The 27858-nt window shown below is 44.0% G+C and overlaps 1 protein-coding gene across 2 annotated transcripts in view; it reads right to left on the bottom strand.

Annotated features, from left to right (window-relative positions):
- Nucleotides 1–1215: 1215 nt before the first annotated feature.
- KIF16B (kinesin family member 16B) overlaps nucleotides 1216–27858 on the bottom strand; it is a 309438-nt gene continuing 282795 nt past the window's right edge. The window contains exon 28 of one of the 2 annotated variants that reach the window (XM_033936639.1): nucleotides 1216–4302. In XM_033936639.1, the coding sequence (XP_033792530.1) occupies nucleotides 4144–4302 (159 nt within the window). In that variant the 3' untranslated portion in view covers nucleotides 1216–4143. The remainder of the gene's footprint in view (nucleotides 4303–27858) is intronic. The other variant, XM_033936640.1, reaches the window with a different exon arrangement.

The raw sequence follows: 27858 nt of genomic DNA, 5'->3' as shown, positions 1-27858 counted from the left end.
GAATCCCAAGCTCACTGAAAAGTAAATGACACGCAATAGAAATAGGATCTTCATTGCTGCTGGCCTTTATTCTGTTGGTTAAATTGTTACACTAATTGCCTATTACTCTAAACAAATATTCTATTGCAGAGGCACTTTTTTATTTTTAACTTAAGAAGGCCTACTGTCAATTTCACAGCATTTAAAATGTGCGGTGATGGATGCATCACAGTTATTAAAAGTTTAATTATATATATATATATATATATAATGTATTTAAGCTGTAACAGCTTTGTAAAATTAGCACACAAATGAAGATAAACTATAGATGTACTTTTGGCCTACTTACTTGGCTTATTTTACGTGCCTATTTGACAGGAACTAAGAGGTATACACAGAGTCTTTATAAACAAACTAGTATTTAAGCCCGTTACATTAACGGGTGCTAGAATATATGTCTGTCTGTCTTTCTTTATTTCTGTCTCTCTTCCTCCCGCTGTCTTTCTTTCTGTCTGTCTGTCTCCCTGGCCCCCTTTGTCTGTCTCTCTCCCTGGCCTCCTTTATCTGTCTGTCTGTCTTTCTGTGTCTCTCCCTGCCCCTGTGTCTTTCTTCTTTTCTTTCTGTCTCCCTCTCTCCTGCTGTCTGTCTTTCTTTCTGTCTCTCTCCCTGCCCCATATGCAGCAGCATTTCTCTCCCCCCTCCATTTCCCTGTGCAGCAGCAGCATTTCGATCCCCCCACACTTCCATGTTCAGCTGCTGCAGCAGCATTCCCTCCCCCTCCATTTTTCTGTGCAGAAGCAACAGCATTTCCCTCCCCCATTTCCCTGTACAGCAGCTGCTGCAGCATTCCCTCCCTCTCCATTTCCCTCCCCCACCCCACTTCCCTGTGCAGCAGCAACAGCATTTCCCTCCCCCCACTGCCCTGTACAGCAGCCGCAGCATCATTCCTTCCTCCCACACCACTTCTCTGTGCATCAGCAGTGTTTTCCCCTACTCCCCCTTTCCCTTCCTGCGGTCTGGCCGGCTCCCTTAGTCCCTTGGCACCCCCCTTCCCTTCCCGCGGTCCCGGCAAACCTTCTGACTCCAGCAGCATCTGCAGCATGCTACACACGCTCATTCGGGGCCTTCTACTGCCCTGATATACTCTGGCAGGTCCCTGATGACATCATCAGAGACGCGGCAGAGCAAATCAGGGCAGTAGAAGGCCCCTAAGCAGCGTGTGTAGAGTGCTGCGGATGCTGCTGGAGTCGGCAGGTTTGGAATCAGCAGGTTTGTCGGGACCACAGGAAGGGGTGGGCGGCAAGGGACTAAGTGAGCCGGTCAGACGGCGGGAAAGGATGGGAGGGTCAGACTGCGATGGGAGGATCAACGGGGGTTCAGGTGCGTCGAGGAGGGGTGCAACGCTTTTGGAATGGCTCCCTTAGTTGTTTTGCAAAGTTTATTTTTTAGTTCAAAGTCGTCGTCGTGGCTCCTCTCTCGATCCCCACCTGCATTGGAAGCCTTCTCTGACACAGGTGAGGCTCGAGAAAGCAGCCGCTGTGGCGGCTTTGAACTTAAAAATAAACTTTGTCCATCAAGTGTAAGGCATCCGGAGCAGGCAAGCCCGCACATCACCTTGGGGTCTGCGTGAGAGAGATCCGTTGTAAGTGCGCATGCGCACTCCTGCCGACCACAGACCTACAGATCAGGGAACACGGCGGTAAGAGTGCGCATGCGCGCTTAGCATTTTATTATTATAGATGCATTCAGGGATTCAGAAATGACCTTGCATTGTTAAGAACAATGATTTTCGCTCAATCCTTTTGGGGCATGGTCTAGTTCAGCGTTTTCTAAGTTGCTCCTGGAGTATCCCCCTTGCCAGTCAGGTTTTCAGGATATCCTCAAAGAATAACCATGAAAAAGATTTGCATATAATGGTGGCAGTGTATGCAAATCAACCTCATGCATATGCATATTGTGGATATCCTGAAAACCTAACTGGCAAGAGGGTATGCCAGGATCAACTTGGGGGAAACTCTGGTCTAGTTACTACTCCTCAATATAGAATAGTCTGGTCATGTTAGCTCTGCATGAACCCCGCATTTACTCTACAAGGTTAGAGGACAAGCGATCTCTTCTGAGACTAAAATCCACTAAAAAAACTAACCATTTAAGTGATAACAAGCTGTCCCATTTTACTTACTTCAATGTTTTACATCATTCTCAATGCCTCCTGCCCAAGAGCCTGAGGTAAAGAGTTGATATCCCAATGAGTCACCACTTTGGCTGAAAAATATTCTGCTCAGTTATCCTTGTTAGATTAGGATTTAACACAGGTAAATCAACAAGGTAAAGTCTGTGTATAATACGGTTAGATATTGGATACAGCACAGTGTGAAGCCCAAATTAACTGTTATACCATTAAAATTTATATTAGCTAGAAATTGCATTATACTGTTAATGCATGTGGCACATAACATGCTACCATGCTATGTTCACTGATATGTACTGCATAATTTTGTTTCACAGGATGATATATATATATATATATATTTATATAAAGGGGTTCAAAATTACTGTATGTTTCAGACTTATAAGCAGAAACACCAACTGTCAAGGCTTCAACACTACCTATCTGTTCACACATCTCTCATTTTCTGTATTCTCTCTAATAATCACCCATCCCGCTGCTTTAGGACCCATCCCCTACGAAAATTTGATTTTAAAACCAAATCAAGATTCCCCCAATAATTGCCTACCTCCTTTGACCCTGCTTTCCTCTACTCTCCTCCTCCCCCTGTCCCCAAGATGACCAGATCTCTCTTCTTACTTCATCTCGAGGTTATGGTGCTGGGCCGGTGCAGGGCCTCGAGATCTATGCACCATAAACTTAAAACAAGATTAGAAGAGAAATCTAGTCTTCATGGAGGGCTGGGAGGGGGAAAGGGAGCAATACTAGTTACTGAAAAAGATAAGATGGGAGAACAAAAATGGTGGTTATCATGGGTGGCAGTGTGGAAGAGAAAAATAGTGATCGTGAGGATGAGTTTGAGGAGAAAAATGATCATGAGGAGAAACGGAGGAGAGAAATGGCACCTCCAATAATAGCCCTTCCTAGACTACAGACCCCCCCCAGTTTTTCTAATAGCTTGGGCGATTATTAGAGAGAATTGACTGATGAGTGACCACAAAAATCCACAGAGAGCAGACCATTGCCACTATAGCTGACAGGTTTGCTAATCCAACCCTGTGCATATGCTACCATGTGTCTGTATAGTGCATGCATTCGTCTGATTCTACAAATCAATACAGAATTGAGTAATTTTCAAGGAATAAGCAAAATAATGCAAATGCTTTCTCAGCCTTAGTTCTTATAATGTGGACCGTGTTGGAGTACAGTGGCAAAATGATTCTTATCAAAACATTTTTGTTTATACTGTAAATATCAATAAGTTGCAAGCTAATTTAGCTTAACCCAATAACACTTAGGGGGTCTTTTACTAAGGTGTGCTGGCCGATTTAGCACATGCTAAATGCTAACGCGTCCATAGAATATAATGGGTGCGTTAGAATTTAGCATGCGTTAAATCAGCTAGCGTGCCTTAGTAAAAGACCCCCTTAATTTGGCTTAAAGCTATGAAAACATTAACTTGTTTCCTGAATAGAAATTTATTTTATTGACGAGTGATCTCATATATGTGTGATCATATGTGGAAGACGATTAGAGACTTCAATATTCTAAGTACTGTACAGTTTGTAAACAATCTCAGTTCAGGTATTACATAAGCATACTCACTGTGTGGACAAAATAGGACTCTTATGTCGGCAAGTGTATTCCTTTCAATGAATGCACACAGGAGAATTGAAAACAATAGACATACAATATGGTCAAACAGAGAATGAAGGGCTAAGAAACAGTAGTTTGGATGTTTACAGATTATCTTAAAAGCAATGTAGGACTATGTGTTTCATACCAAAATGAAGATTCTGAATAATGACATTCTCAGATGTTAAATTTGAGGAAGAGCTAGCAGTCTGAATCGTACTAATGTTTGAACAGAAACATTTGTGACATAAGATTGATGTGCTATTTGAGATGTTTATCAGCATTCATAATGAGCCATGGACAGGAAGGCACTGCCGTCGGTTCTGTTCCATACAAAAAAAAAAAATTGTCTCTATCCTTTATCCAGTTCCGTGACTGCTATAATCAAATACTCCTTTCTTGAAGAACGGCGAGAATTCACAAATAGCGTGCTTGGACAAGATTTGTCCTGTTCTAGCGATGTGCAGTGGAGATGCTGAAGACTTGAGCATTAGACCAAAAAAGTCCCTGAGATATTTCTGAGAAAAAAAAAATCACAAGATTCCATAATTAGAAAATCTTAGAAGGTTACATTTCCTGTAATGATACAATTGTTCACCACCAAGGGGTCTCTTAACAAAGCTGTGGTAAGCACCAGTGGCGGGCCTAGCATATGTGACACCCGAGGCCCATCATTTTTTTGACACCCCCCCTCCCCCATCTATATCAAAAATATGATTTTTAGTAACAATCCACATATCGCACAACAAGAGGAAAAGGCAGCATCTTAAACACTGCAGTGAGCGCTAGAACACCAACACATACATTGTAAAAATTAACTGCCCCCTAAACTTAACTAGCTGCACCACATTTAGCAGCAATATTAACCAAATACTTTCACATCAATGTTGAGGAATCTCAGACCATTCTTCTTTGCACAACTGCTTTAATTCAGGTACATTTTTAGACTTTTGTGGATGAACTGCATGTTTTAGATCAGGCCACACATCTCTATTGGGTTCAAGTCAGGACCTTGACTAGGTCAGCCCCTAAACCTCTGGAATTTTGTTCCTCCTTAGCCATTCAGATGTAGATTTGCTTTAATCAAGGACAATTTCCAAACATTTAAATACTAAAGGCTCCTTTTACTAAGGTGCGCTAGCGTTTTTAGTGTGTGCTAAAGATTAGCGCGCTTAACGAAAAATACTAATGTAAGCTCTATGGAGGCGTTAGCGTTTAGCACGTACGGTATTGTAGTGGGCGCTAAAACCGCTAGCGTACCTTAGTAAAAGGAGCCCCAAGTCACTGGATAGTACCGATATATCCTAAGGCCTGATATAGACTAAGGTTGTGCCCCATTAACCAAAACTTATTGGTTTTCTCATCTGCTTTACTTCTTTTTACCTTTAGATATGTCTCCTCTATTTCTTATTTCTAATTAGTGGGCTACACGTAGGGCTTCTGATCCTAGGTATTTTTCATTTGAAATTTTAGGAATATATTTTTCAGGCAATTGGGTGCCTATTCAGGGTCAAGGAAAATACAGGTTTATCGGCATATTCATATTGTGAAAAAGTTATAGTATTTTAAATGGATTACATTCAATGACCCAGTCCACGTCCCTCAGCTCCTGCATCAGCAACATCAGCCCTCCCTAGTCCAAGTCCCAGCAACAGCATTTGCCCCCCCTCCAAGCTCCCCTTCTTTCAGCCCCAGAAATATCATCATTACAATCAGCTCTTCTTCCACACCCAACTTCCTTTGCCCTAGATCCAGCCCCCTAACTGGCACATGGCAAGAAGTGTGTATCTTTGCTCTTTCTGCTCTGTGCTTATTGGGTAGCTCTACAAAAGGGTTTAAAATGCAATAATAGGATCATCCTGTGGTCCCATGTGAAACAAAGTGCCTGCTCTCACATTTTAAACCTTCCTGAAAAGAGTCAGAGATGAATTAAGAGACTGGAAGAAGCAGACATAAAAGTTCCTACTGCTAGAAAGGGATAGTGCTACAGAAGTGGCCTACTTGTGTCATCTGGTCATGAAGGTAGCTGACAGATGATGTCAACAGAGTCCACGGGGGGGGGGGGGGGGGGGGGGGGGAGGATGATTTTCAGTAATAATCAGAAACCAAATTTTGCACTGGGGAACTTTCATCAGGGTTTCTGATAAATGGAAATCAGAAGCCCTAGCTATATGTGAAATGCATAGGAATTGTATTTTCTTTATTCATTTTTCATGTATGATATTTTCTTTCCTTGGTTTAGTCTTATGTAAGTTTTATAACTGCAAACTCCTCCCCTCCCGAAAGTATTTTTAGATCATAAGGGCTCCTTTTACTAAGGTGTGCTAGCGTTTTTAGCGCACTCAGGAAATTACCGCACACTATGCTTCTAGAACTAACGCCAGCTCAATGCTGGCGTTAAGGTCTAGCGTGCGCCAATGTAGTGCACGCTATTCCACGTGTTAAAGCCCTAACACGGCTTCGTAAAAGGAGCCCTAAATGAATAAAGAGTTGCCTCTCCCAGTTAGTAATTTATGTAGTTCTATTACTGTAAAAATCCTAGAATTATTACAAATTATTCACACTATTCACTCCTTGCATGGCATACAGCACACCAACAGAGCAATTCCACATTAATAGAACTGGCTCTGCTTTACTTTCTTGAAATAATTTATATGATCCACACATTCGTATTTAATGTAAACTTATTGAAAGGGAGCAGCTTTCAGAAGTTACAAAGGATATTAATTGGGCTTTTAGCCGATGTCAAATTAATATGGCACACTATTCAATAGTACTGTTGTCATGATGGATTACACACAGTAAGCAACCAGTGAGACTGATACTGGATGCCAAAAAGATTTTGATTTTTCATTACACTTTACATTATAATTCATTACCTAATTCTTCACAGCAAAATATATAATAGGTACATAACAAGGCAGTTAGATGCCCGGGGGCATTCTTAGTCTTTTAAATCATTTTCTAGGAGATCTACAGCACAGTTTATAAACCATGCTCATTACTATACACCTAGGAATCTTTGAAAGTGCAACACCATGAGCGACTGCAGTACCAGAGAAGCAAGGGTCTCAATTTTGTAAATGGCGCTCAAAAATGTGCACTAAGGGGCTGATTCTGTAAGCGGCACCTGCCACGTGTCAATCACCAGCAGAACATAGTGACGCTGAAGTCCGGCACCACCCCTAACCAATCCATTAATTTATTGGATGTTCCTTCTTTGCGTCTCATTTCCAAGGCGACTAGCCTTTCTTGTGTGTTTAGTGTGGCAGGTCCTAAATTATGGAATTCCCTTCCTGAATCAGTTTGTTTGATTTCTACCTTTTTAGTAGACAGGCTTTTCATAATCTTTGATGGGTATCTGCTGTTTTGGGGTTTTAGATTTGTATGTATGTTAATCTGATTCATGAATGTAACTGTTGATTTTATTTGACTTATGTATATTACCATTGTAACCCGCATAGAATTTGGATATGCGGGATATAAATGTTTGAAATAAATAAATAACCACGCCCACTTCTGGGTTTCGGCGTCGCTATGCACTGCTAGCCACCAGGGACTTGGCTCTGGCCCTGAAGGCCATATTCCAGTGCTTTTTTTTGTAATTACTTTTTACATTTACGGCGCCTATCTGTTGTGAATCATGCTTACATGATGTTAGGTGTCCTAAAGCGTCTAGGGAGGCATGATCCCAGTTAAAAATGCCATTTGACCATCGTTTTGTTGTTTTTTTTAATGAGCTTGGGCGCCTACCGGTGCCTAAAATAAAAAAATCAGTGTCGGATAGAGAATCCGGGCTTTAGTGTGCTGGTGATGTCAACACACTAGCTGAATAGCACTTCTATTCTCCACCCTGACACACTCCCTCCCCATTAAAAAAATACTGTATTTTTCGCTCCATAAGACGCACCTGACCATAAGACGCACCCTAGATTTAGAGGAGGAAAACAAGAAAAAAACCATTCTGAACCCAGCTCTCTCACTCCCTGCCAGGCTCTGCACCTTTTTAAAACATCGCCCCCCCAAACTTGAACTTAGGGTGGATGTCATTTACACACACACTAATCAGCAGTGTCCAGTCTCACATGGGAAGACATTTGTTAGCTCTCCTTCAGCTTATTTGGATCCAATAAAAGGGAAGACAATTGCTCATCTAAGGCAGGCACCAGAAAAGGAATAATAGAAACAATCTTATGTTCTGTACCTCCACAGTGCACGGTTCTTGATTCCTCCTGGCACAGACACTGTGGAGCGAAAACACCAGAAAGACAGATAAACAGACAAACTTGAAGCCCCAGACATTCATCGTTAGCATTGCCACAAACTGCTATCTGAACCTGCAAAACAAATGCAGCCCGATAATCATGGCACATGCCACCTAATACAGTTCAAAGACCAGCAGGGCAGAGAGAGGTCAGTTAGCGGCCACCTCTTTAAAGCAGCAAGCGACACAACCAAAGAGGAGGCACAACTTTCCTGCCTGGCAACTACAACCCTCCATCTGCTTCAGAGAACCCCGTGAGCAGCAGGACAAGGACAGAAACCTCACCTGCTCCCACTTCCTCATACTGCGCCCACTTTCCTAGCAATATCAGGTTAACGATGGGGAATCTGCAGCAGAGACCATCGTGCACCACTCTTCACCTGCTGCAGTTCCAAATCTCTTTCCAGCCCCCCCCCCTCAGTGTGGATCCGCTCCAAGGACCTCTTCTGACAGCTCCTGCACATGGGACTGCCCTCTCACATATCTGTTTCCACTCCAGCGTCTTTATTGAGTTCTTTGGCTCCGTCAAGGTGGATAACCTCCGCAGGCTTTCCCTCAGTATGTCGTCAGCGTCTTTCCTCTCCTATCCAGCACGGAAGGAAGGAGCGGTCTCGGGGGAGCCACAGTCCAGTAGCCCATGCGGTGTTCCACAGCATACCCGCAGCCCTCGTCATCCAGTCGTCCCCCTCTCTGAGCAGTGCACATAAGGTGAAATTCCGGGGCCGCGTGCCACTTCCACCAGGATCAGTCATCCGTGCGCAGGGGAGGCAGTGGACTAGGACTGGATGATGGGGGCCAACAGGAAGAGAAAGGCTTGGGTGAAGAGCCTTAACTCATGGCAGGCGTCAAAGGCCGAGGAGCTTGAGGTCTTACCCCCAACGTGGTAGCAGCGTGGCACCCAGATTGGCCAGGCGGATGCAGTGATTGCACACTGTGAGCCTGCCGGTGCCGGGTTTTGCAAATGGCCACCGGTCAGGGCTCAGTAAAGACCGACCTTGATGTGCCCTCAAAGGAAATTGAAGGTCCTGCTGGTTCTTAATAGTATAAAAAAAAAAACAACCGTCGGGAACAATAAAGTGTTTCAAAAGAACTTGAGTCCAACTTTATTTCTCCGGTAGCAAACAGCTACAGTTTAGGCTTTGCACTCAAACATAAACATAAAACTTTGGGCTTACAAAAAATACAGCCCACACCTTGCTTGCAGGTAAGTCCAAAATGGTTCTATTGTAGCCTTGCCCTGTCAGTCTCACAGTCACAAAAAGGGCAAAATAAGGCTACTGGAACACCCAGCCTTTACACTGGTCATTCACAATGGTTTTTAAACACTGTTAGAATGTGCTACCCAGGCCTGGTCTTTAACAGGCCTTCCCCAGCCAACTTAACAAACAGCTGGTGGGGGAGGGGAGTAGCAGAATCCATTTATTTAAAGCTTGCCAAAAATTGGCCCCACAATCCCACCCTGAGGATCTTAAGTGGATTCTCCCCACTACTACCCCTTTCACCCGGTCAGCCACAAAGAAACATCCAACCAGAGAAAAAGGCAAAAGTCAAAATGTTCAAGAAAAAAAACCACTTTCTTCACTGTCTCAGGCAATAAGGCACACCTGCAGCCGTGAACCTAGCACTGTTCACGCTGCCTGCACTCGCCTGGTGCTTCCAGACAGCCCCAAAAGAAAACCAGATTCAAAAGCAAACAAAAACAGCAAAAAAGTCCAACTTAGCTTTGATCCATGTAGCTTTCCTCTGGTTCCAGGGAAGTATCCATGAGTTCTATGGTGTCCTGGCTGGCTGGCTGGTTGGCCTCAGGGATGGTGGTTACATCTGCCATCTCAACGTCCTGACTCTGTGATGGTTCAGGAGTCCAGTCCCTCGAGCCTCCTTCCTGGGCTGACCCAGGGCAGACTGAATTGTTTCTCCTCAGTTCAGCCTCTAAAGCCCTGAGTTGGACACGCCCTAACCTGTAAGGGGGAGGGATAACCTGTTGCTTCTGCTGAGTTTTCTGATTAGCCTTAATTGGGCCTAGCAGTTGTGCCTTAGCTGAGCTGTGAGCCTGCCTCTTAGGCTGTTCTTTTTTGTAAGGCACCTCCTGCTGCTCCAGGCTGTTCTCACCCTCATCTTCCCCTCCCCAGGATTCTGTAACCTGGTGGTTCAATGGGAACTCAGACCCTATCTGTTTGTCTGAGCTTAGCCTGTCCCTCTGGTTAGCCCTTTTCAGGGTAAGGCTTGGATTTGGAGGAGATAGACCTGGCACAACCCTAGTCTTAAGGCTGGGGTTGTGACAACACCCAGCCCAGAAGCCTTACCCCCGATGTCAATTCTGACGTCAGGGAGAAGGTCCGGGCCAGCATCAGGTGGAGATCCAGCACCAAGGGTGAGTGAATGGAGTCCGGAGAGAAGATGGGACGCGTTTGCCCACTGTTTAGCTGGGCAGGTGTGTGCGGGAAGCAGGCCACAGCTGGATTGAGGAAAGAGCAAGGGATCCCTTAGCTGGCACAGGCAGAAGGCAGCTTCAGTGGGCAGGAAGAGAGAAAGAAAAGAAAGAAATATTGACAGCGGGAGGGAGAGAGACAGAAAAAAAGGAAGAAAGAGACAAGGTACAGATAGAGAGAGAGAGAGAGAGAGAAAAAGAAAGAAAGAAAAAAATAGATGGGGCAGGGAGAGAAAAAGAAAAAAGATAGATATGGGCAGGGAGAGAGAAAGAAAGATAGACAGGGCAGAAAGAAAGAAATGAAGAAAGACAGGGGGCAGGGAGAGAGAAAAGAAAGAAAGAAAGAAAAAAATACGGGCTAGGGAGAGAGACAGAAAGAAAGAAAGAGGGAGAAAGACAGAAAGAAAGGAAGAAAAAGACAGGGGCAGGGAGCGAGAAAAAAAGAAAGAAAGAAAAAAAGATAGACAGGGCAGGGAGAGAGAAAGAAAGAAAGATAGGGCAGGGAGACAGAAAGAAAGAAAGAAAAAAGATATTTTCAATTGTAATCCTTATTGTCGCAGGATACATTAGACCATACCTTGCCCCCAGTTCCTTAAGTTTAGGTCTTAACTGAAGGAATTTTTTCTGTTTTTCAGCAGTGGCTTTAGCAAAATCAGGAACAAAAATCAACTTTGCCCCTTTATATTTTAAGTCATTATTGGCTTTAGTCAGATTTAAAATTTGTACTGTTGATACCTCATTACTCTGAAAATTAACGGTCTTGGAATCCCTTTTATATTTGACTAGTCTTTAAGCCCGTTACATTAACGGGTGCTAGAATAGATGTGTCTGTCTGTCTTTCTTTATCTCTCTCTCCTTGGCCGCTGTCTGTATCCTTCTGTCTCCCCCTCCCCCCCGAGCAAAGCTGTCTGCCCCCAGCACACACCTCCCCCCCAAATGTCTCTCCATGGCCCTCTTCTGTCTTCCCCCCCAGAGCAAAGCTGTCTGTCCCCAACACACCTCCCCCCAAAGCAGCCCCCCTTTCCCTATCTCTCCATGGCCCCTTCTGTCTTCCCCCCCAAGAGCAAAGTTGTTTGCCCCATGCACACCCCTCCCCCCAAAGCAGCCCCCTTTCCCTCTCCCACTGACTCTCTTTCTGGCCCCCTTTCTCTGTCTGTCTTTCTGTCCCTCTCCCTGCCCCTGTGTCTTTCTTTCTTTCTGTCTCCCTCTCTCCGCTGTCTGTCTGTCATTTTTCCCCATTTCCTTGTGCAGCAGCATTTCCATCCCACTTCCCTATGCAGCAGCAACAGCATTTCCCTCCTATCCCCCCTTTACTGTGCAGAAGCAGTAGCAGCATTTTCCCCCATCCCCCTTTCCCTTCTCTTCCCTGCTCCGTTCGGCCCCTCCCCCTTCTTGTACTGCCGTTGTCCTGCTCGATCTGGCCTGCTCCTGACCCTCCCACCGCCGACAAACCTCGGGGCTCCAGCTGCGTAGGCAGCACTTTAAACACGCTGCTTCGCGGCCTTCTACTGCCGATTTCCTCTGCCGCGTCTGTCTCCGATGATGTCATCAGAGACGCGGCAGAGGAAATCGGCAGAGAAGGGCGCGAAGCAGCGTGTTTATAGTGCTGCCTATGCCGCTGGAGCCGGGAGGTTTGTGGAGAGTGAACGGCCGGAGCAGGGCTGCTGTCCACTGGTGCTGCCTACTCTGCTGGAGCCGGGAGGTTTGTAGAGAGCACAGTCGCGCGCCTTCAGCCCTCGCATGCGCCGTGAGGTTAGAATGTTGCCACAGAAGCACACCTCACGGCGCCACACCGTACGAATTTTCGAGAGCGCATGCGCACTCTAGCGTTTTATTATTATTGATTTATCCGGGATTCTATAAGCTCTCTCGATCTCTAACAATAGAAAGAAATTCAAGTGATGTGTAAAAGTTTTAAATGATGTAATATTGTGTACTTGTTGTAAGATGAAAAATGAATAAAGAATTAAAAAAAAAAAAAGAAAGAAAGAAAAAAGATAAGATGCGGCAGGGAGACAGAAAGAAAGAAAGAAAAAAGATAGACAGGGGTAGGCAGACAGAAAGAAAGATAGACAGGCATGGAAAGAGACAAAGAAAGATAGAACGAAAGATAGACAGAGGGAGGGAGAGAGACAGAAAGAAAGAAAAATAGACAGCGGGAGGGCGAGAGACTGAAATAAAGGACGAAAGACAGGAGCAGGGAAAGAGACAGAAAGAAAGAAAGAAAAACATCTATTCTAGCACCCGTTAATGTAACAGGCTTAAACACTAGTGTTTTTATAAAGCTATCACATCCCCTTTCCAGTTAACTCTTCCCCAGTGGCGTACCTAGGGTATGTGGCACCCGGGGCCCATCATTTTTTGACACCCCCCCCCCATGTAAAAAAATTTTTTTTTATTTTTTTTTTTTTGCAATAACCATGAAATGGAATAAATGGTCAGAATAGAAACAGGCAGTGAAAATTTTCTTTTATTGAACCTCATATATGTAACCATTATTCCAAACATAACATAACATAAATTATGTCTACATTGTCATGACATTAGAAGTACATATGGAGTAGTTGCAGGTGATGCTTGGGACAGTTCTGATTGTGTTAGTTCGGTTTTATGTGTTTTTTGAATAGAAGGGTTTTTATTTCTTTTTGAAGGTTTTGCAGTCTGTGGTTGATATCAATTGGTTGTAGAGTTGGGGGTCGAGTGTTGCAGCTCGAATGGCTAGGAGGTTGTCGAACAGTTTTTTTCTTTTGACGTTTTTGGTTGGAGGGTGTGTGAATGGTGCACAAGTTCTCCTATGTCTGTTTACATTACATTACATTACATTACATTACATTAATGACTTCTATTCCGCCTGTACCTTGCAGTTCTAAGCGGATTACAACAAAAAGATAACTGGACATTTCCAGGAATAGGAATACAATTAACGACGTAGGGCCTAATACATCTAAACGATAGCTGGACGTTTTCAGGAAGAGGAATACAGTTAGAGGCGTTAGGTCTAAATCACATTTTGAAGGGAGGATCCTAAGAAGGGGAGAGAGGGGAGAAGAGTGGGGTTAGGAAATTAGGATGTATTTCTTGAATAGTATGGTTTTGATATCTTTTCGAAAAGCTTTGAGGTCAGTTGAAGCTGTCAGTAGGTTGGTGATGGAGGGGTCCAATTTAGCTGCATGTGTTGCTAGTAGGTTGTCGTACATCTTTTTGCGCTTAGTTCCTTTATAAGGGGGGTAGGAGAAAGGGGACTGGGTTCTCCTTTGTCTGGAATAGAGGTTCCTATTTAGGCGGTTGTTTAAGTAGGAGGGTGCCGTTCCGTTTAATGTTTTGAATATTATGCAATATAGCTTAAATTGGATGCGGGCTTGTATTGGAAGCCAGTGTGAATCTAGGAAGGCGTTGGTGATGTGGTCAAATTTTCGAAGGGAATAGATCAGTCTGAGGGCGGTGTTCTGGACAGTCTGTAGTTGTTTTATTAGGTAGGTGGGACAAGGAAGGTAGAGGATATTGCAATAGTCCAGTAGACTTAGGACTAGGGATTGAACTATGAGTCTGTATTGATCTTTGTCGAAGAATTTTCTAATTTTGCGAAGGTTGCGCATGGTAAAGAAGTGGATTGAATTATTTAGCTGAAGAAATTAGTTACCCCCCATTCCACACACATTAATTCTCTTCCATTTTTGTTCCCATTATAAAAAACACTGATAAGTTCCCAGAAAAAAAATACATTAAAATAAGAAGTGAAAACAAAGGCCCCTACAGATGAGAACATAACATAAGAATAGCCTAACTGGGTCAGACCAATGGTCCATCATGCCCAGTAGCCCATTCTCATGGTAGCCAATCCAGGACACTAATACCTGGTCAAAACCCAAAGAGTAGCAACATTCCATGCTACCGATCCAGGGCAAGCAGACACTTCCCCCATGTCTTAATAACAGATTATGGACTTTTCCTCCAGGAATTTGTCCAAATCTTTCTTAAAACCAGCTACACTATCTGCTTTTACCATAACTTCTGGCCACTTCATTTTTAAGTTTAGATCTTTCCTTTCAAACAGAGACCTTGCTAGATGTCAAATACAGCACAAGGTAACTTCACATGGACTTAGCTGTGCAGGAAATGTGAATCTCCTCATACACCCACCATATAGTGCAAAAATGTGCAAAGGTCTGTTTTTTTCTTTCGATCACTACATAGCCTAATGCCACACAAGCAGCGCTGTTACAAACATATTCTGTAGGTCAATGCTAAGGATAACAAAGTTTCCTTCCTTGGACCAGAAGGAGATAAACCACTGGAAGAGATCCCAAAACAACACCCAAAGACCCACTCAGTGTGTGAATCAGTTGAGTGGAGTGGACTAACTGGGGGGTGGAAATGGGCCCGGAGTTTGCTCAGCAGAATTTCCCAGACCACCTCTTCCTCTCAACACATTGACACGCTGCCACCATCACCACTAGGAACACCTCACTGGGTAGGCCAGAGCTATGCTATAAACTTTATAAAACACATTATTATATTTTCTTATAAAGCACATATTTTAACTGACCTCTCTGACATCCTCAGCCTTTCCATTCACAAAAATAGAAGGAAGAAAAGTTCCCATTTCCTGTTGTCTCATGTCCCCGGCCTATACAATATTTTTTTTCTGCAGACCCTTCAAAAGTCTGACCAAATCCTCGTTTCACTTGCATTATAAAGTACTGAGGATGCCATCTCTCCCCAATCCCAGGTCCTAAAGTCTAAGACAGTAGCGCAAACTAATGCTGCCAGATACAGGAAAAAAAAATTTTGATTCGATTCAGCCCTATTGAATTGGTTTTTCAATTCGATTTTCCTGCCCAGTTGGGTGATTTTTTTTCAAAACTCCTGGTGGGTTTTATAGCTTTTTCACCCCCTTTGGCTTCTCCTAACCACACTGGCGCTGTGGTGTAAATAAAATAAAGAAACAAAAAGGACTTTTCCTCTTTCTGTTAAATCCTAGCTCACGTTTGCAGTCCAACACCAGCTCTGTCAGGATACACATTTCAAATCTGACATGTTATAATCACAAAACAGAAAATAAAATTAATTTTTCTACCTTTTGTTGTCTGGTTATATTTCAAATCTTGTTGGTCCAAGGCTCTGGTTTTCTTCTGATAACTTGCTTGCCAGGGTCTCCTTCTTTCTGCATGCTAACCATCCATCTGCCAACTCTGTCCTCCCTTTCCATTTCCCTTCCCTTCCCAGGAAGTCTGGTATCTTTCCTTTTTTTCATCTCCCTCCACAGATCCACCTTTTCTTAAATACCCTTTCATCCGGCATCTCTCCCTCCTTCCCCACCATCCCAGAGTCCACCATCTCTCCGTTTCTTTTCCTAATTACCCTCCTATCCAGTATCTCTATCCCTCCTCCACACCATTCCTTGTGTCCAATTTCTCTCCCTTTCTGTTCCTTCCCTCCCTAAATCCCATGGTCCATCATCTCTCTCCCTCTCCTCTATTTTCAGACCCATTATTTCTTCCCCCCCCCCAAAGTTTGGCATATGCATGTCTCTTTGAACACCCCCTTCCCTCCGTGTACTTCTAAATCATGGTCCCCCCCCCAAAGGCCTGTCCCCCCTTAAAGGTCTGCCTGTCCCACCTTGAAGGCCTGCACCCCCCTTGAAGGCCTGTCCCTTCCCCTTGTAGGCCTGTCCCCCCCTTGAAGGCCTGCCTGCCTGTCCCCCCCTTGAAGGTCTGCACCCCCCGAAGGCCTGCACCCCCCCGAAGGCCTGTCCCCCACTTGAAGGCCTGTCCCCCCCCCTTGTAGCTTCTCCCCCCCCCCCTTGTAGGCCTGTCCCCCCTTGAAGGCCTGCCTGCCTGCCTTTCCCCCCTTAAAGGCCTGTCCCCCCTTGAAGGCCTGCACCCCCTTGAAGGCCTGCACCACCCCCCTCGAAGGCCTGCACTCCCTTGAAGGTCTGCACCCCCCCCCCGAAGGCCTGTCCCCCATTTGAAGGCTTGTACCACCCCCTTGTAGCTTCTCCCCCCCTTGTAGGCCTGTCCCCCCCTTGAAGGCCTGCCTGCCTGCCTTTCCCCCCCTTGAAGGCCTGCACCCCCTTGAAGGACTGCACCCCCCCCCCGAAGGCCTGCACTCCCTTGAAGGTCTGCACCCCCCTGAAGGCCTGTCCCCCCCTTGAAGGCCTGTCCCACCCCCTTGTAGGCCTGTCCCCCCTTTAAGGCCTGCCTGCCTGACTTTCCCCCCCTTGAAGGCCTGTCTCCCCCTTGAAGGCCTGCACCCCCCTTGAAGGCCTGCACCCCCCCTTGAAGGCCTGTCTCCCCCCCCTTGTAGGCCTGTCCCCCCCCTTGTAGGCCTGTCCCCCCCCCCTTGTAGGCCTGTCCCCCCCTTGAAGGCCTGCCTGCCTTTCCCCCCTTGAAGGCCTGCACCCCCTTGAAGGTCTGCACCCCCCCAAAGGCCTACACCCCCCCCCCCGAAGGCCTGCACCCCCCTGAAGGCCTGCCTGCCCCCCTTGAAGGCCTGCACCCCTTGAAGGTCTGCACCCCCCCCCCGAAGGCCTGTACCCCCTTGAAGGCCTGCCTGCCTGCCTGTCACCCCCCTCCCCCTTGAAAGCCTGCTTGCCTGCCCACCCGCCCCACCCTGAAGGCCTGATGCCCCGACCCACCCCGAAGGACCGCTCGCCCCCCTGGCCTCCCCGCACCACCTATGAACAGCCGCAGCAGGATCGCGAAGTCAGCGTCAGCGATCCCTGCGCTGCTTCCTGCGCCATGGTCCCGCCCCTCCTCTGACGTCAGAGGAGGGGCGGGATCGCGGCGCAGGAAGCAGCGCAGGGATGCTGACGCTGACTTTGCGATCCTGCTGCGGGCTGCTTCACAGGTGGTGCAGGAAGGTCAGTGGGGCGAGCGGTTCTTCGGGGGTGGCGGGGGACTGAACGGCAAGGCCGGGAACACCCCCTTAGGGCTGGTACCCGGGGCGGCCCGCCCCCCCCCCCTAGGTACGCCACTGCTCTTCCCAAAGCTTTTTTCCTTATAGAAGAACCAATTCAACTCTTTCTTGTTGCCATTCTATATCTTTCTTAGTTTTTCTGTATCTTTTTGGAGATGGTACATCCAGATGCACAGAATACTCAAGATGTGATCACATCATGAATTGAAAGTTTTGTTTTCTATTCCTTGAAGAATAAAATTCTATTCTCTTTTTTTGGCCACTATTGCACAGATAACTCAAAATATAAAACATGGGTTATTTTTAAAGCACATCCCCTTTAACTTATCTACATTTACTTTCATCTGCTATATGGATGTTTGGGCCCCAGACTTGCAAGATTCCCCTGTAGTTTCTCACAATCTGCTTGTGATTTAACTACTTTTAATAATTTTATGTTATCTGCAAATTTTATCACCTTTTTCACTGCTCCATTTTCTAAATCACTAATGATTATGTTACAGAACATTCATCTCAATAGAGATTCATGGGTTTCTTCACTATTCATCTCTCTCCTCTGGCAAAAGTGACTATTTAACCAGTTACCAGTCCATAAACAGGACATAATAAAAGAGCAAGATAGATCATTGTAGGACAGCACATTTCTGTCTAATTATCTTGATACAACTGTGAAAGTATATTTTAATTTAAATTTAACAGTAAAACCATAAAATGTAAAACTAGCATTTATTAAAAGTTCTTATGCTTTTTTTGTACCATATTTGATAGTGCAATTTATGACACCCTTCATGTCATCTGTGCTGCTGGATGAGATTTTTCCCTGTCAGAGCCCACGTTTAGCAGGGCAAGTTTAAAGATAAACTGCAGGTTACTGCCCCAAGAAAGCTTAGTTGCCTTTCTGACAGCTAGGGATGACCAACAGTGTCTCTGGAGTGAACATAATTAGGCACAGTGAAATACTAACCCACCTTAGTATGGGAAAGGGGAAATAGAGCTTTATTTTGGTGGGAACTACAGGTACCAGAAGACACTGGGCTTTTCAGCCTTGTTCTGAAGCAGCCTTGGGGAGGGGCTGAATGAACAAGAGTTTCCCAGCTGGTGGTAATTAATAGCTAGGCAAGCGAGCAGAAAGGGGTTGTTTAAATCAGTATTTTTCAACCGCTGTTCCGCGGCACACTAGTGTGCCGCGAGATGTTGCCTGGTGTGCCGCAGGGCCGCCATCAGGGCAGTACTACCAGTCCTGCATTCAGGGGCCCGGAGCTGACAGGGGGCCCGAGGCAGGGGCGCCAGTAGCTCGCCAAGGCAAAGTGAGTCGATCACCCAGGACTCACTTTGTCTTGGCGATCTAATCTATCGAGCCGATAAGTCTTCTTCTCCCCGACGTCAATTCTGCAGTCGGAGAGGAAGTTCGGGCCAGCCAATCGCTGCCTGGCTGGGCGGAACTTCCTCTCCGATTGCAGAATTGACGTCAGGGAGAGCATGCGTCGGCGTCGGCTTTGGGGCCTGTTATCCATTGGTGGGTCCTGTTCCCCGATGGCAGCGGCAGTGGCAGTGGCTTGGGGAACGGCAGGGAGAAAGAAAGAAAGGGGGCAGGCAGGGAAACAGAAGGAAAGAAGAGAAACAGAAAAAAAGAAAGAAAGGTCAGGGAGAGAGGAAGAAAAAGTTGGGGGAGGGAATGAGGTGTGGAGGAGAGAAAGCATACAGGCTGATAGAAGGGAAGAAAGATTGGATGCACAGTCAGAAGAAGAAAGTGCAACCAGAAATCACCAGACAAGGTAGGAAAAATGATTTTATTTTAAATTTAGCAAAGTGGAGGCAGTATTACCACAGTTTTCAAAGGAATTTGCCCAAATAACTTAATAGTTAACTGGGTAAATTCCCAGAGATGAAAACTTCCCTTCACTTACTATGCACAGTTCTGAATTTATATCTGCTGTCTATATTTTACAATATGGTCACCTTTTACTAAACCGCAATAGTGGTTTTAGCGCAGGGAGCCTATGAGCGTCAAGAGCAGCGCTGGGCATTCAGCGCAGCTCCCTGCGCTAAAAACTGCTATTGTGGGTTAATAAAAAGGATGGAGGGTATATTTGTCTATTTTTGTATGCTATAAAAACCAAATACAGAGAGAGACTGAGAGCTGTTGACGAAGAGCTATGTGTGTGTCTTTCTTCGATTCCAGCCAGAATATCAGCTTTGTGTTCAGCCAAACAGGCCCAGGTTTCGCACTGAATAAAGTATTTTATAATTTTTCACTATTCTGTTTACTTAATATTTCATAATAAAGTAATTATAAAATACTTTCTTTGTGTTTATTTGATTCCTATTCAAGAGAATTACTTTATATATAGTCAATATAGGCACAGAGTTAAATTTTTTAACATTTTCTAATGGTGGTGTGCCTCGTGATTTTTTTCATGAAACAAGTGTGCCTTTGCCCAAAAAAGGTTGAAAAACACTGGTTTAAATGATTAGCCTGGCGGTCAGAGGGAAAAGAAAGCCCTGAGAGGAGAGAAGAAGCCCATGGTGGGGACATGCAGGGGGCCAAGTTGACTTGGATCTGCTAGCCTGGAATTGAAACCGACCTGAGCCTTAAGCCTAGCCACCTTGCTCCCAGCAATTATGAAGAGATATTTTGGCAATTGGATTAAATATAATGTTTGCAAAGGAAGTCTCTGAGAATTATGTTGGAATTTGAGCTAAATTAGCCAAATAGACAAGAGGAAAAACTCCAACTCAGGTTTTATGCTGGGGAACTCTTTTTCCTTTGGGCTAAGAAAAGCTCTTGTTGGAACCTTTGTTTGGGAGGTTTATTGCCCACAGAAGGAGGAAGAGCAAGGTTTTGCATCACAAAAATCAGGAGGTATAGCTGCTTAAGACTGGGACTGTTTTTCTGAGCTCCAAGCCTTAATCCATTAACCTGACAGGATGAAAGGTAAGGTAAAGGGAGCCATGTTGAAGAAATGATATATAGGACTGAACCTTGTTTGGAACTCTTAAAGAACAGTTTTGGCTTGATTTATAGACTACCTCATTTGTGTGAATGAAATCCTTTGATAAGCCCAGTTTGCTATGATTTCTTTTTGCTTTGCTTAATGTATGGGACAGTAATAAAAGCTATCTTGAGTTTAAAGTTCACTGCTGTTGGATTGACTCCTGTTTGATGAGGCATCTGAGAAAGCCTGGTGAGATTTATATAAAGAAAGCTGGAGGAAAAGGTACCGAAGACTGTAAGTCACACTGGGCACTGTGCCTTCTGTATCCCATGAGCGTAGGTGGTAGCCTAGGGGTGCCACAAATTACATTATTGAATTGTGAATGTGAAAGATTACTTAATGCTCTCAGAAAGAAGTGTAAACAAATATTCATCACAGAAAAAAATCTATTTCCCTTTACAGTTTCTTATTTTTATGTGAACTATATTCCAAACCACAACCAAATGTGATTTATATTAGCTGTTTTAGAGAATCTGCTTGTGAAAGTAAAAGGTTATATTTAAGATCAAACAGGTCTGTAGAGTGAAGGAAATCAATCTTTTCTCCAGAGCACAACTCAAACCAAGTGCTATCAAAATCTATTCACAAATGACAACAAAAGAATTGAATTTACTATGCATCCTTGGGCCAGAAGTGACAGATTGTCATCTGATGAGTTGCTCTGGCAAACAGTTACCAAAGTGTTTGACATGTGTCAGCCTCAACTTCCTTTGGCCATATAAAAAAAATAAACAAAACAGATGACTGACAAGTTTGCATTGAAAAAAAAGAAAATGCAACATACTGGGCTGTACCCTAGTGGTTGATGCTTTACACTTAGATATACACAGGTATTGTTTTTTGCAGGTCAATATATAAATCCCAAAAAGTGTAAAATACTGAACTTTTTTTCAAATTAAAACCAAGTAATTAAAAAACAGACCAGCAGAACATACTACTACTTCTAATCATTTCTATAGTGTTATTAGCTGTATAGCATTGTACACATAGTATGCAGATATTTTCTCTGTTCCTAGTGGGTTCACACTGTGGTAATGGAGGGTTAAGTGACTTGCCTAGGGCCACAAGGTGCTGTAGTGGGAATTGGATTCAGTTCCCCAGGATCGCAGTGTAATGACCTAACCATTAAGCTTACTCCGCCACTGCAATGTCTTCTCTTTTTTGTTGTTGTTGCAAACTAGACAACTTTAAATGCAATTGACTATAACAGTGGTCTCAAACTCGCAGCCCGGGAGCCACATGCGGCTCGCCAGGTACTATTTTGAGGCCCTCGGTATGTTTATCATAATCACAAAAAGTAAAATAAATCAGTTTCTTGATCATATGTCTCTTTAGCTATAAATTACAATATTATTATTAAGACTTAGCCAAAAGGAAAGATTTATAAACTATAAAGAGTTTTACCTCATACAAAATTGTCATTTCTTTAATAAGACATTAACTATTTTTTTCTGAGGCCCTCCAAGTACTTACAAATAAAAAATGTGGCCCTGCAAAGAGTTTGAGTTTGAGACCAACATCATCATAGTGAACAACCAACGCACGATTGTGCTGGGCAAGAATAGGACTCTAATATTAGAAAACAAACAGCAAGCACTGAAACATGTAAAGTGAACAAAGGATAATACAAGACAGAGGAAGATGGATTAAGTCATGGTTAGAACAACAACATACAGTAGAATGAAACTAAGGGACCTATTTGCTAAAGGGTGGATAAGGATTTGCAATTACTGCTTCATAACTACACAGCCTCTGCATTAACTGTGGGGGTGTTGTCCACATCTTCTCAAACAGTTACCTCAGACACAGTTTCCTTACTTTGCAGATGACATAATGCAGTTATCCATATCTATTTAGGTGATGCTAACTGCATCATTTTTTTTTCTTTATTGCATTTTTAAGATATATTCACAAAATTATACTTGCTTTAAGAAATAAAGCTATACCATCTTGCAGATATCAAACAATATAGGCCTATAGAAATTTAGAAATACATGAGGGGGTGCTGAAAAGTTCTCAGCTTAACCAATCAACTTCCTAGATTCTGAGCGTTATTTTGCCACTGTAGCTGAAGAGTATTATCTTATTTTGTTAAGTGCCAGTTTGCAGAAAACAAAATTCTATCTTTTTTTAGTTCAAAGAATTTTATTGATTTTGACATACAAAAGGTTCAAAATATGTTAACCATGCAAAATTCTATCTTTTGACATTGTTTCAGATCACTGATTGAACCATAGCCACATCATTTTCTTCTTGGTTGGGCTGAGAACTTTTCAGTACCCACTCGAAAATGACAAAGACTTAAGACTAAAAAGCAGCACGGGGAGGGCATAAAGAAAAATGGCACTTATTGCACAAACCACATAATAGAAATCAAAGAACTTGTGCCTGAAACAACTATGCTGCAGGGCTGGCTCAACATATGGACAAGTGAGGAACTGGCCCAGGGTACTGGTAATAAAGGGCACCCATTTAGCATCTCTCCCTCTCTCTTCCCTCCCCTCTGCAGGTGGGGAAGGAGAAATGCCAGATTGGGATTCAGGATTTTGGCACTCTTTATCATTGGCATTAAGGGGGGAGATGAGATAGAGGGGGAACTACTGGATCATGGGGGGAGGGGGGGTTGCTGATGCAAGGAGTTTCAAGGACCCCCTAACACAGTAGCTTAAGAACCTAAAGTACAAACAGGGCAAAGAAGCAAAATCTGAACCACTCTATAATTCAAATTGAATTGGGTTATAGAAAAGATATTTATGATTTGATGCTTAGGGCTCCTTTTACTAAGCTGCAGTAGCGGTTTTAGCGCACGCTGCATTGCAGTGCGCACTAGACACTAACGTCAGCATTGAGCTGGTGGTGTTAGTTCAATGATTGGCTGAGTGGCAGACTTCAGAGGGTGGTGGTTAATGGTACCCTCTCTAAAACATCGGAGGTGACCAGTGGAGTGCCGCAGGGCTCGGTCCTGGGTCCACTCCTTTTCAACATATTCATAGGGGATCTGACTCAAGGGCTTCAAGGTAAAATAACACTATTCGCCGATGACGCCAAACTATGTAATATAGTAAGTGAATGCAGTTTACAGAATTATATGGCGCAGGACCTGCTTACATTGGAAAGTTGGTCCTCAACCTGGCAGCTAGGCTTCAATGCTAAGAAATGTAAGGTCATGCACCTTGGAAGCAGAAATCCATGCAGGACGTACTTCTTGAACGGAGAAACTTTAACTAGGACTTCAGCTGAACGAGATTTAGGAGTAATCATCAGTGCAGACATGAAAACTGCCAATCAAGTGGAGAAGGCTTCATCTAAGGCAAGGCAGATATTGGGTTGTATCAATAGAAGTTTCGTCAGCCGAAAGCCTGAAGTCATAATGCCATTGTACAGGGCCATGGTGAGACCTCATCTGGAGTACTGTGTGCAATTCTGGAGGCCACATTACAGTAAAGATTTGCGCCGAATTGAATCGGTTCAGCGAATGGCCACCAGGATGATCTCGGGGCTCAAGGGTCTCTTGTATGAAGAGAGACTGAACAAATTGCAGCTCTACACTCTCGAGGAACATAGGGAGAGGGGAGACATGATCGAAACATTTAAGTACCTCACGGGACGTGTCGAAGTGGAAGATGATATTTTCTTTCTCAAGGGACCCTCGGCCACAAGAGGGCATCCGCTCAAACTCAGGGGCGAAAAATTTCATGACGACATCAGAAAGTATTTCTTCACAGAGAGAGTGGTTGATCATTGGAACAAGCTTCCAGTGCAGGTGATCGAGGCAGACAGCATGCCAGACTTTAAGAATAAATGGGATACCCATGTGGGATCCCTACGAGGGTCAAGATAAGAAAATTGGGTCATTAGGGCATAGACAGGGGGTGGGTAAGCAGAGTGGGCAGACTTGATGGGCTGTAGCCCTTTTCTGCCGTCATCTTCTATGTTTCTATGTTCTTGGTGCGTAGCGCGGGGTTTGCACGTGCGGCAATGCAGCGCGAGCTAAAAACGCTAGCACACCTTAGTAAAAGGAGCCCTTAATCACATTAAGGCAATACAACAAAAACAATCAAATCCTGCGTTACAACCAACTTCTTCAAAGCAAGACAGCCTCTCCATCTTTCTCACAAGGATCTAGACATATCGGAAAAGACAGAAATTATGGGTCCCAAAAAAGAAACGGTTGTACATTTAAAGAACAGTTTTTGAATCCAAACATTATCCAGTTCCAACATGTAAGTTACCACGAGCAAGCTGATCTATGTGAGGATTTTCCAATAAGCTGTAACTTTCAGACTGCCCTTCAGAAACCTCTTCCAAACTCTGTTCACCTTTATTTTTACCCAAAGTTCTGTTGGTAGGTAAAAAGTCCTGATGACTGGTGGAAATATTTCTGATGGGTCTTTAGATCATCTCTTTAATATCGCCTCAGCATATCCAGAGGGAAACAAAATTAATTTTAGTAAGATTAAGAAACCTCAAGTTTAATCTTTTAGTGAAATTCTCAAAAGTTTCTCGAATCCTAAGTGCAGAGAAATCTGAAGGGGTGTAGAGTGAGGATCTGCTAATGGGAAGAAAAACTCCATTGGAATATCTTACCTAGTAGCATTCAAACCTGAGAAAAGGTAAAACGGGTTTCAGTAGGTTATTTCATTGTCCTTCTCTTTTACTTTTTTAGTTCAGTACTCTGCTTTTCAGCAGTCAGTTTAGGCAATAGTATAGCCTTTAGAGAAGTATTTCTCAACTCGGTCCTGGAGTACCCCCTCAAACCTTTTTTGAAGATCGGCATAACATTTGCCAACTTCCAGTCCTCTGGAATCTTTCCCGATTCGATCGACAGATTGGATATTAGTTGAAGCAATTCATCTTTGGTCCCGTTCAGTTCCTTGATGACCTTCGGATGGATGCCATCCAGTCCCGGGGATTTATCGCTCTTAAGCCTATCAGTCTGCCTACATATTTCCTCTAGACTGACCGTCAATCCTGTCAGCTTTCCATCTTTGCTTTCAGCATATAGCCTGATGAGTTCGGTATGCTGTGTATATCCTCTTTGATAAATACAGATGCAATAAACGTGTTCAGTCTGTCTGTGATTGCTTTGTCCTCCTTTAGCACTCCCTTTATTCCTTGGTCATTCAATGGTCCCACCGCTTCCTTCTTGCTTTAATATATTGAAAGAACGGTTTGAGGTTTTTCGCCTCCTTGTCTATTTTTTACTCATAGTCTCTTTTGGCCCCTTTTACCACCTTATGGCACCTGTGTTGATGCTGTTTGTGCTTATTCCAGTTTTCAACTGTTTTTGATCTTTTCCATTCCTTAAATGAGTTTTTTTTGTCTCTGATCGCTTCCTTTACCTCTACAATGAGCCACGCTGGTTCTTTATTCTTTTTCCTCTTTGATCCCTTGTTGATAAGCGGTATATATAGATTTTGTGCCTCAGTGACTGTATCCTTAAAAAGAGAACAAGCTTGCTCTAGCGTCTTTACAGTGTTTATCCTCTTCTTAATCTTCTTCCCCACCATGCATCTCATCCCTTCATAATTCCTTTTTTGGAAGTTTAGCACTGTGGCCATTGTTCTGGAACGATGTTTCATCCCTATTTCCAGGTTGAAGCGGACTGTATTGTGATCGATGTTTCCCAGCATCCCTTCTAGTTTTACATCTTGTGCAGGTCCTCGCAGTCCATTTAGAAATAGGTCCAGAATTGCATTTCCTCTTATATTTTCCTTGACACGTTGTTCCAGGAAGCAATTGCCTACAGTTTCCAAAAACTTGGTCTCTCTAGCACAGCTGGAGGTGCCTAGGTTCCATTCTATCCCTGGATAGTGAATTTGCCCATGATAACTATGTTGCCTCCCTTGCAGTTGCGTTTGATCTCATCCGTCATATTAACAACTGTCAAAAGATACTGCATGATGATTTAGAAGATGTCGCCTGATAATAATTGTTGCCTATAAATTAACTGTTCTGACCACATGTAACCACTATATCACTCTCAGATATTGTTTGATAATAAATGTTGTCTAGAAATTAACTAATCTGGCCACATTTAAACCTTATACTACTTTCAAGTATTATCTAATACCACAGGTAACCACTATATTGCCCTTATGTATTGTCTAATAGTCCTAAACACTATGTATGTACCTCTGCAACTTGTTCAGGGCTTCCGGATAGGACGTGCTAGAAAACCAATTAACTAACTAAATAAATATCACTCCAAGATCTCTCTAGGCCACTCAACTGAAAGCATGTGTTTGCACAATCTTCATGGTCACTCACAAATTGCTATGGTTCTCATGCCCAGAACCAGGCTCTGTAATTTTCCCCACATTACTTCAGAAGAAGTTAAGTGTAGATTGAAGGGCATGAGTAATGGGAGCCCGAGACCCCCGTGTCGATGGGCGGAATGTAACACAGTGCTGGTAGAGCCGTTGTGTTGCCCATTGGCTGGGGGTAGGTGGATTAGTGCAGGTAGGGGGAGGGGAAGTAAGCAGGGAAGGATTGGGTGGGGGGAGGCCTGTCAGGTAGGGAAATTTTAAAATGATTGGGAAGGATGCGGGGGTGAGGTCTTAAAGCCGGGATTCTGGAGGACTTGGCTCCTTCTGAGGTCCTCTAGGGCTTTTCCCACCCACCTTCCCGTTGTGTGGGGACAGATGTTGGTAGCTCGGGGGGGGGGGGGGGGGGAATCTCCCGAGCTACTGGGTCATGGGGCTCATCGGGTGATGAGCGTTGGGACGGTGGGGAGATGTGCCCGGTGGGTCAGGTGACCCAGAAGAGGGGCATGAGGGACATGCAACCCCTCTGACTCTTGTGGTGGCTGGGTCGAGGGAATACAACTAATTCATTTGGTAGCTCGGGAGGAGCTCTTTATATGATGTTAATAATGTTAATGAAGTTTAGATATGTTTTTATGTTTATGGTTAATAAACTGAGCTGCGGCTAATTTTATTAACCAGAAGACTGTAGTGTGTTTTTTGGTAAAGCTAAGGGGGAGGGTTATGATGGAAAGGGGTGGGTTTGAGTATTTAGGTGGACCGCAGGGCCTATCCAGATCCCGCTGTTAAAAGATCCAGTGACAGAGAAAATGCGAGGAGGAGTGAATGTGACTTTGGGTTGGAGTGCAGAAATTAGTAAATGGGGGTCAATGGAAGGGTACAAACATATACTGTATTTGTTTAGAGCACAATACAATGCTAATCTATGTGACTGATTTTCTTGGCAGGTACTTCAGTGCTTTGCCATTGTCTTCTGCAGTCCATAGCACTTTAAATTCCTTAGACTCCTATACTATATTGTTTCTTGTATTTCACGAATTACAGATCACAAAGTAGTTATCCTCCATAAGGGGAAAATACAATTAAAAGAACATTAATAATTAGCATAATTAAAACACATTCTTAAATAAGCAGATTTTGAATGCATTATGAAAAAGATAATATGAACCTAATTGTCTTAGCTGAAGCTACAAATTATTCCA

Source organism: Geotrypetes seraphini, chromosome 3 (assembly GCF_902459505.1).
Source record: "Geotrypetes seraphini chromosome 3, aGeoSer1.1, whole genome shotgun sequence".
NCBI lineage: Eukaryota > Metazoa > Chordata > Amphibia > Gymnophiona > Dermophiidae > Geotrypetes > Geotrypetes seraphini.
The sequence above is the reverse complement of the archived record's forward strand: the minus strand, read 5'-3'. Positions and strand labels throughout refer to the sequence as shown.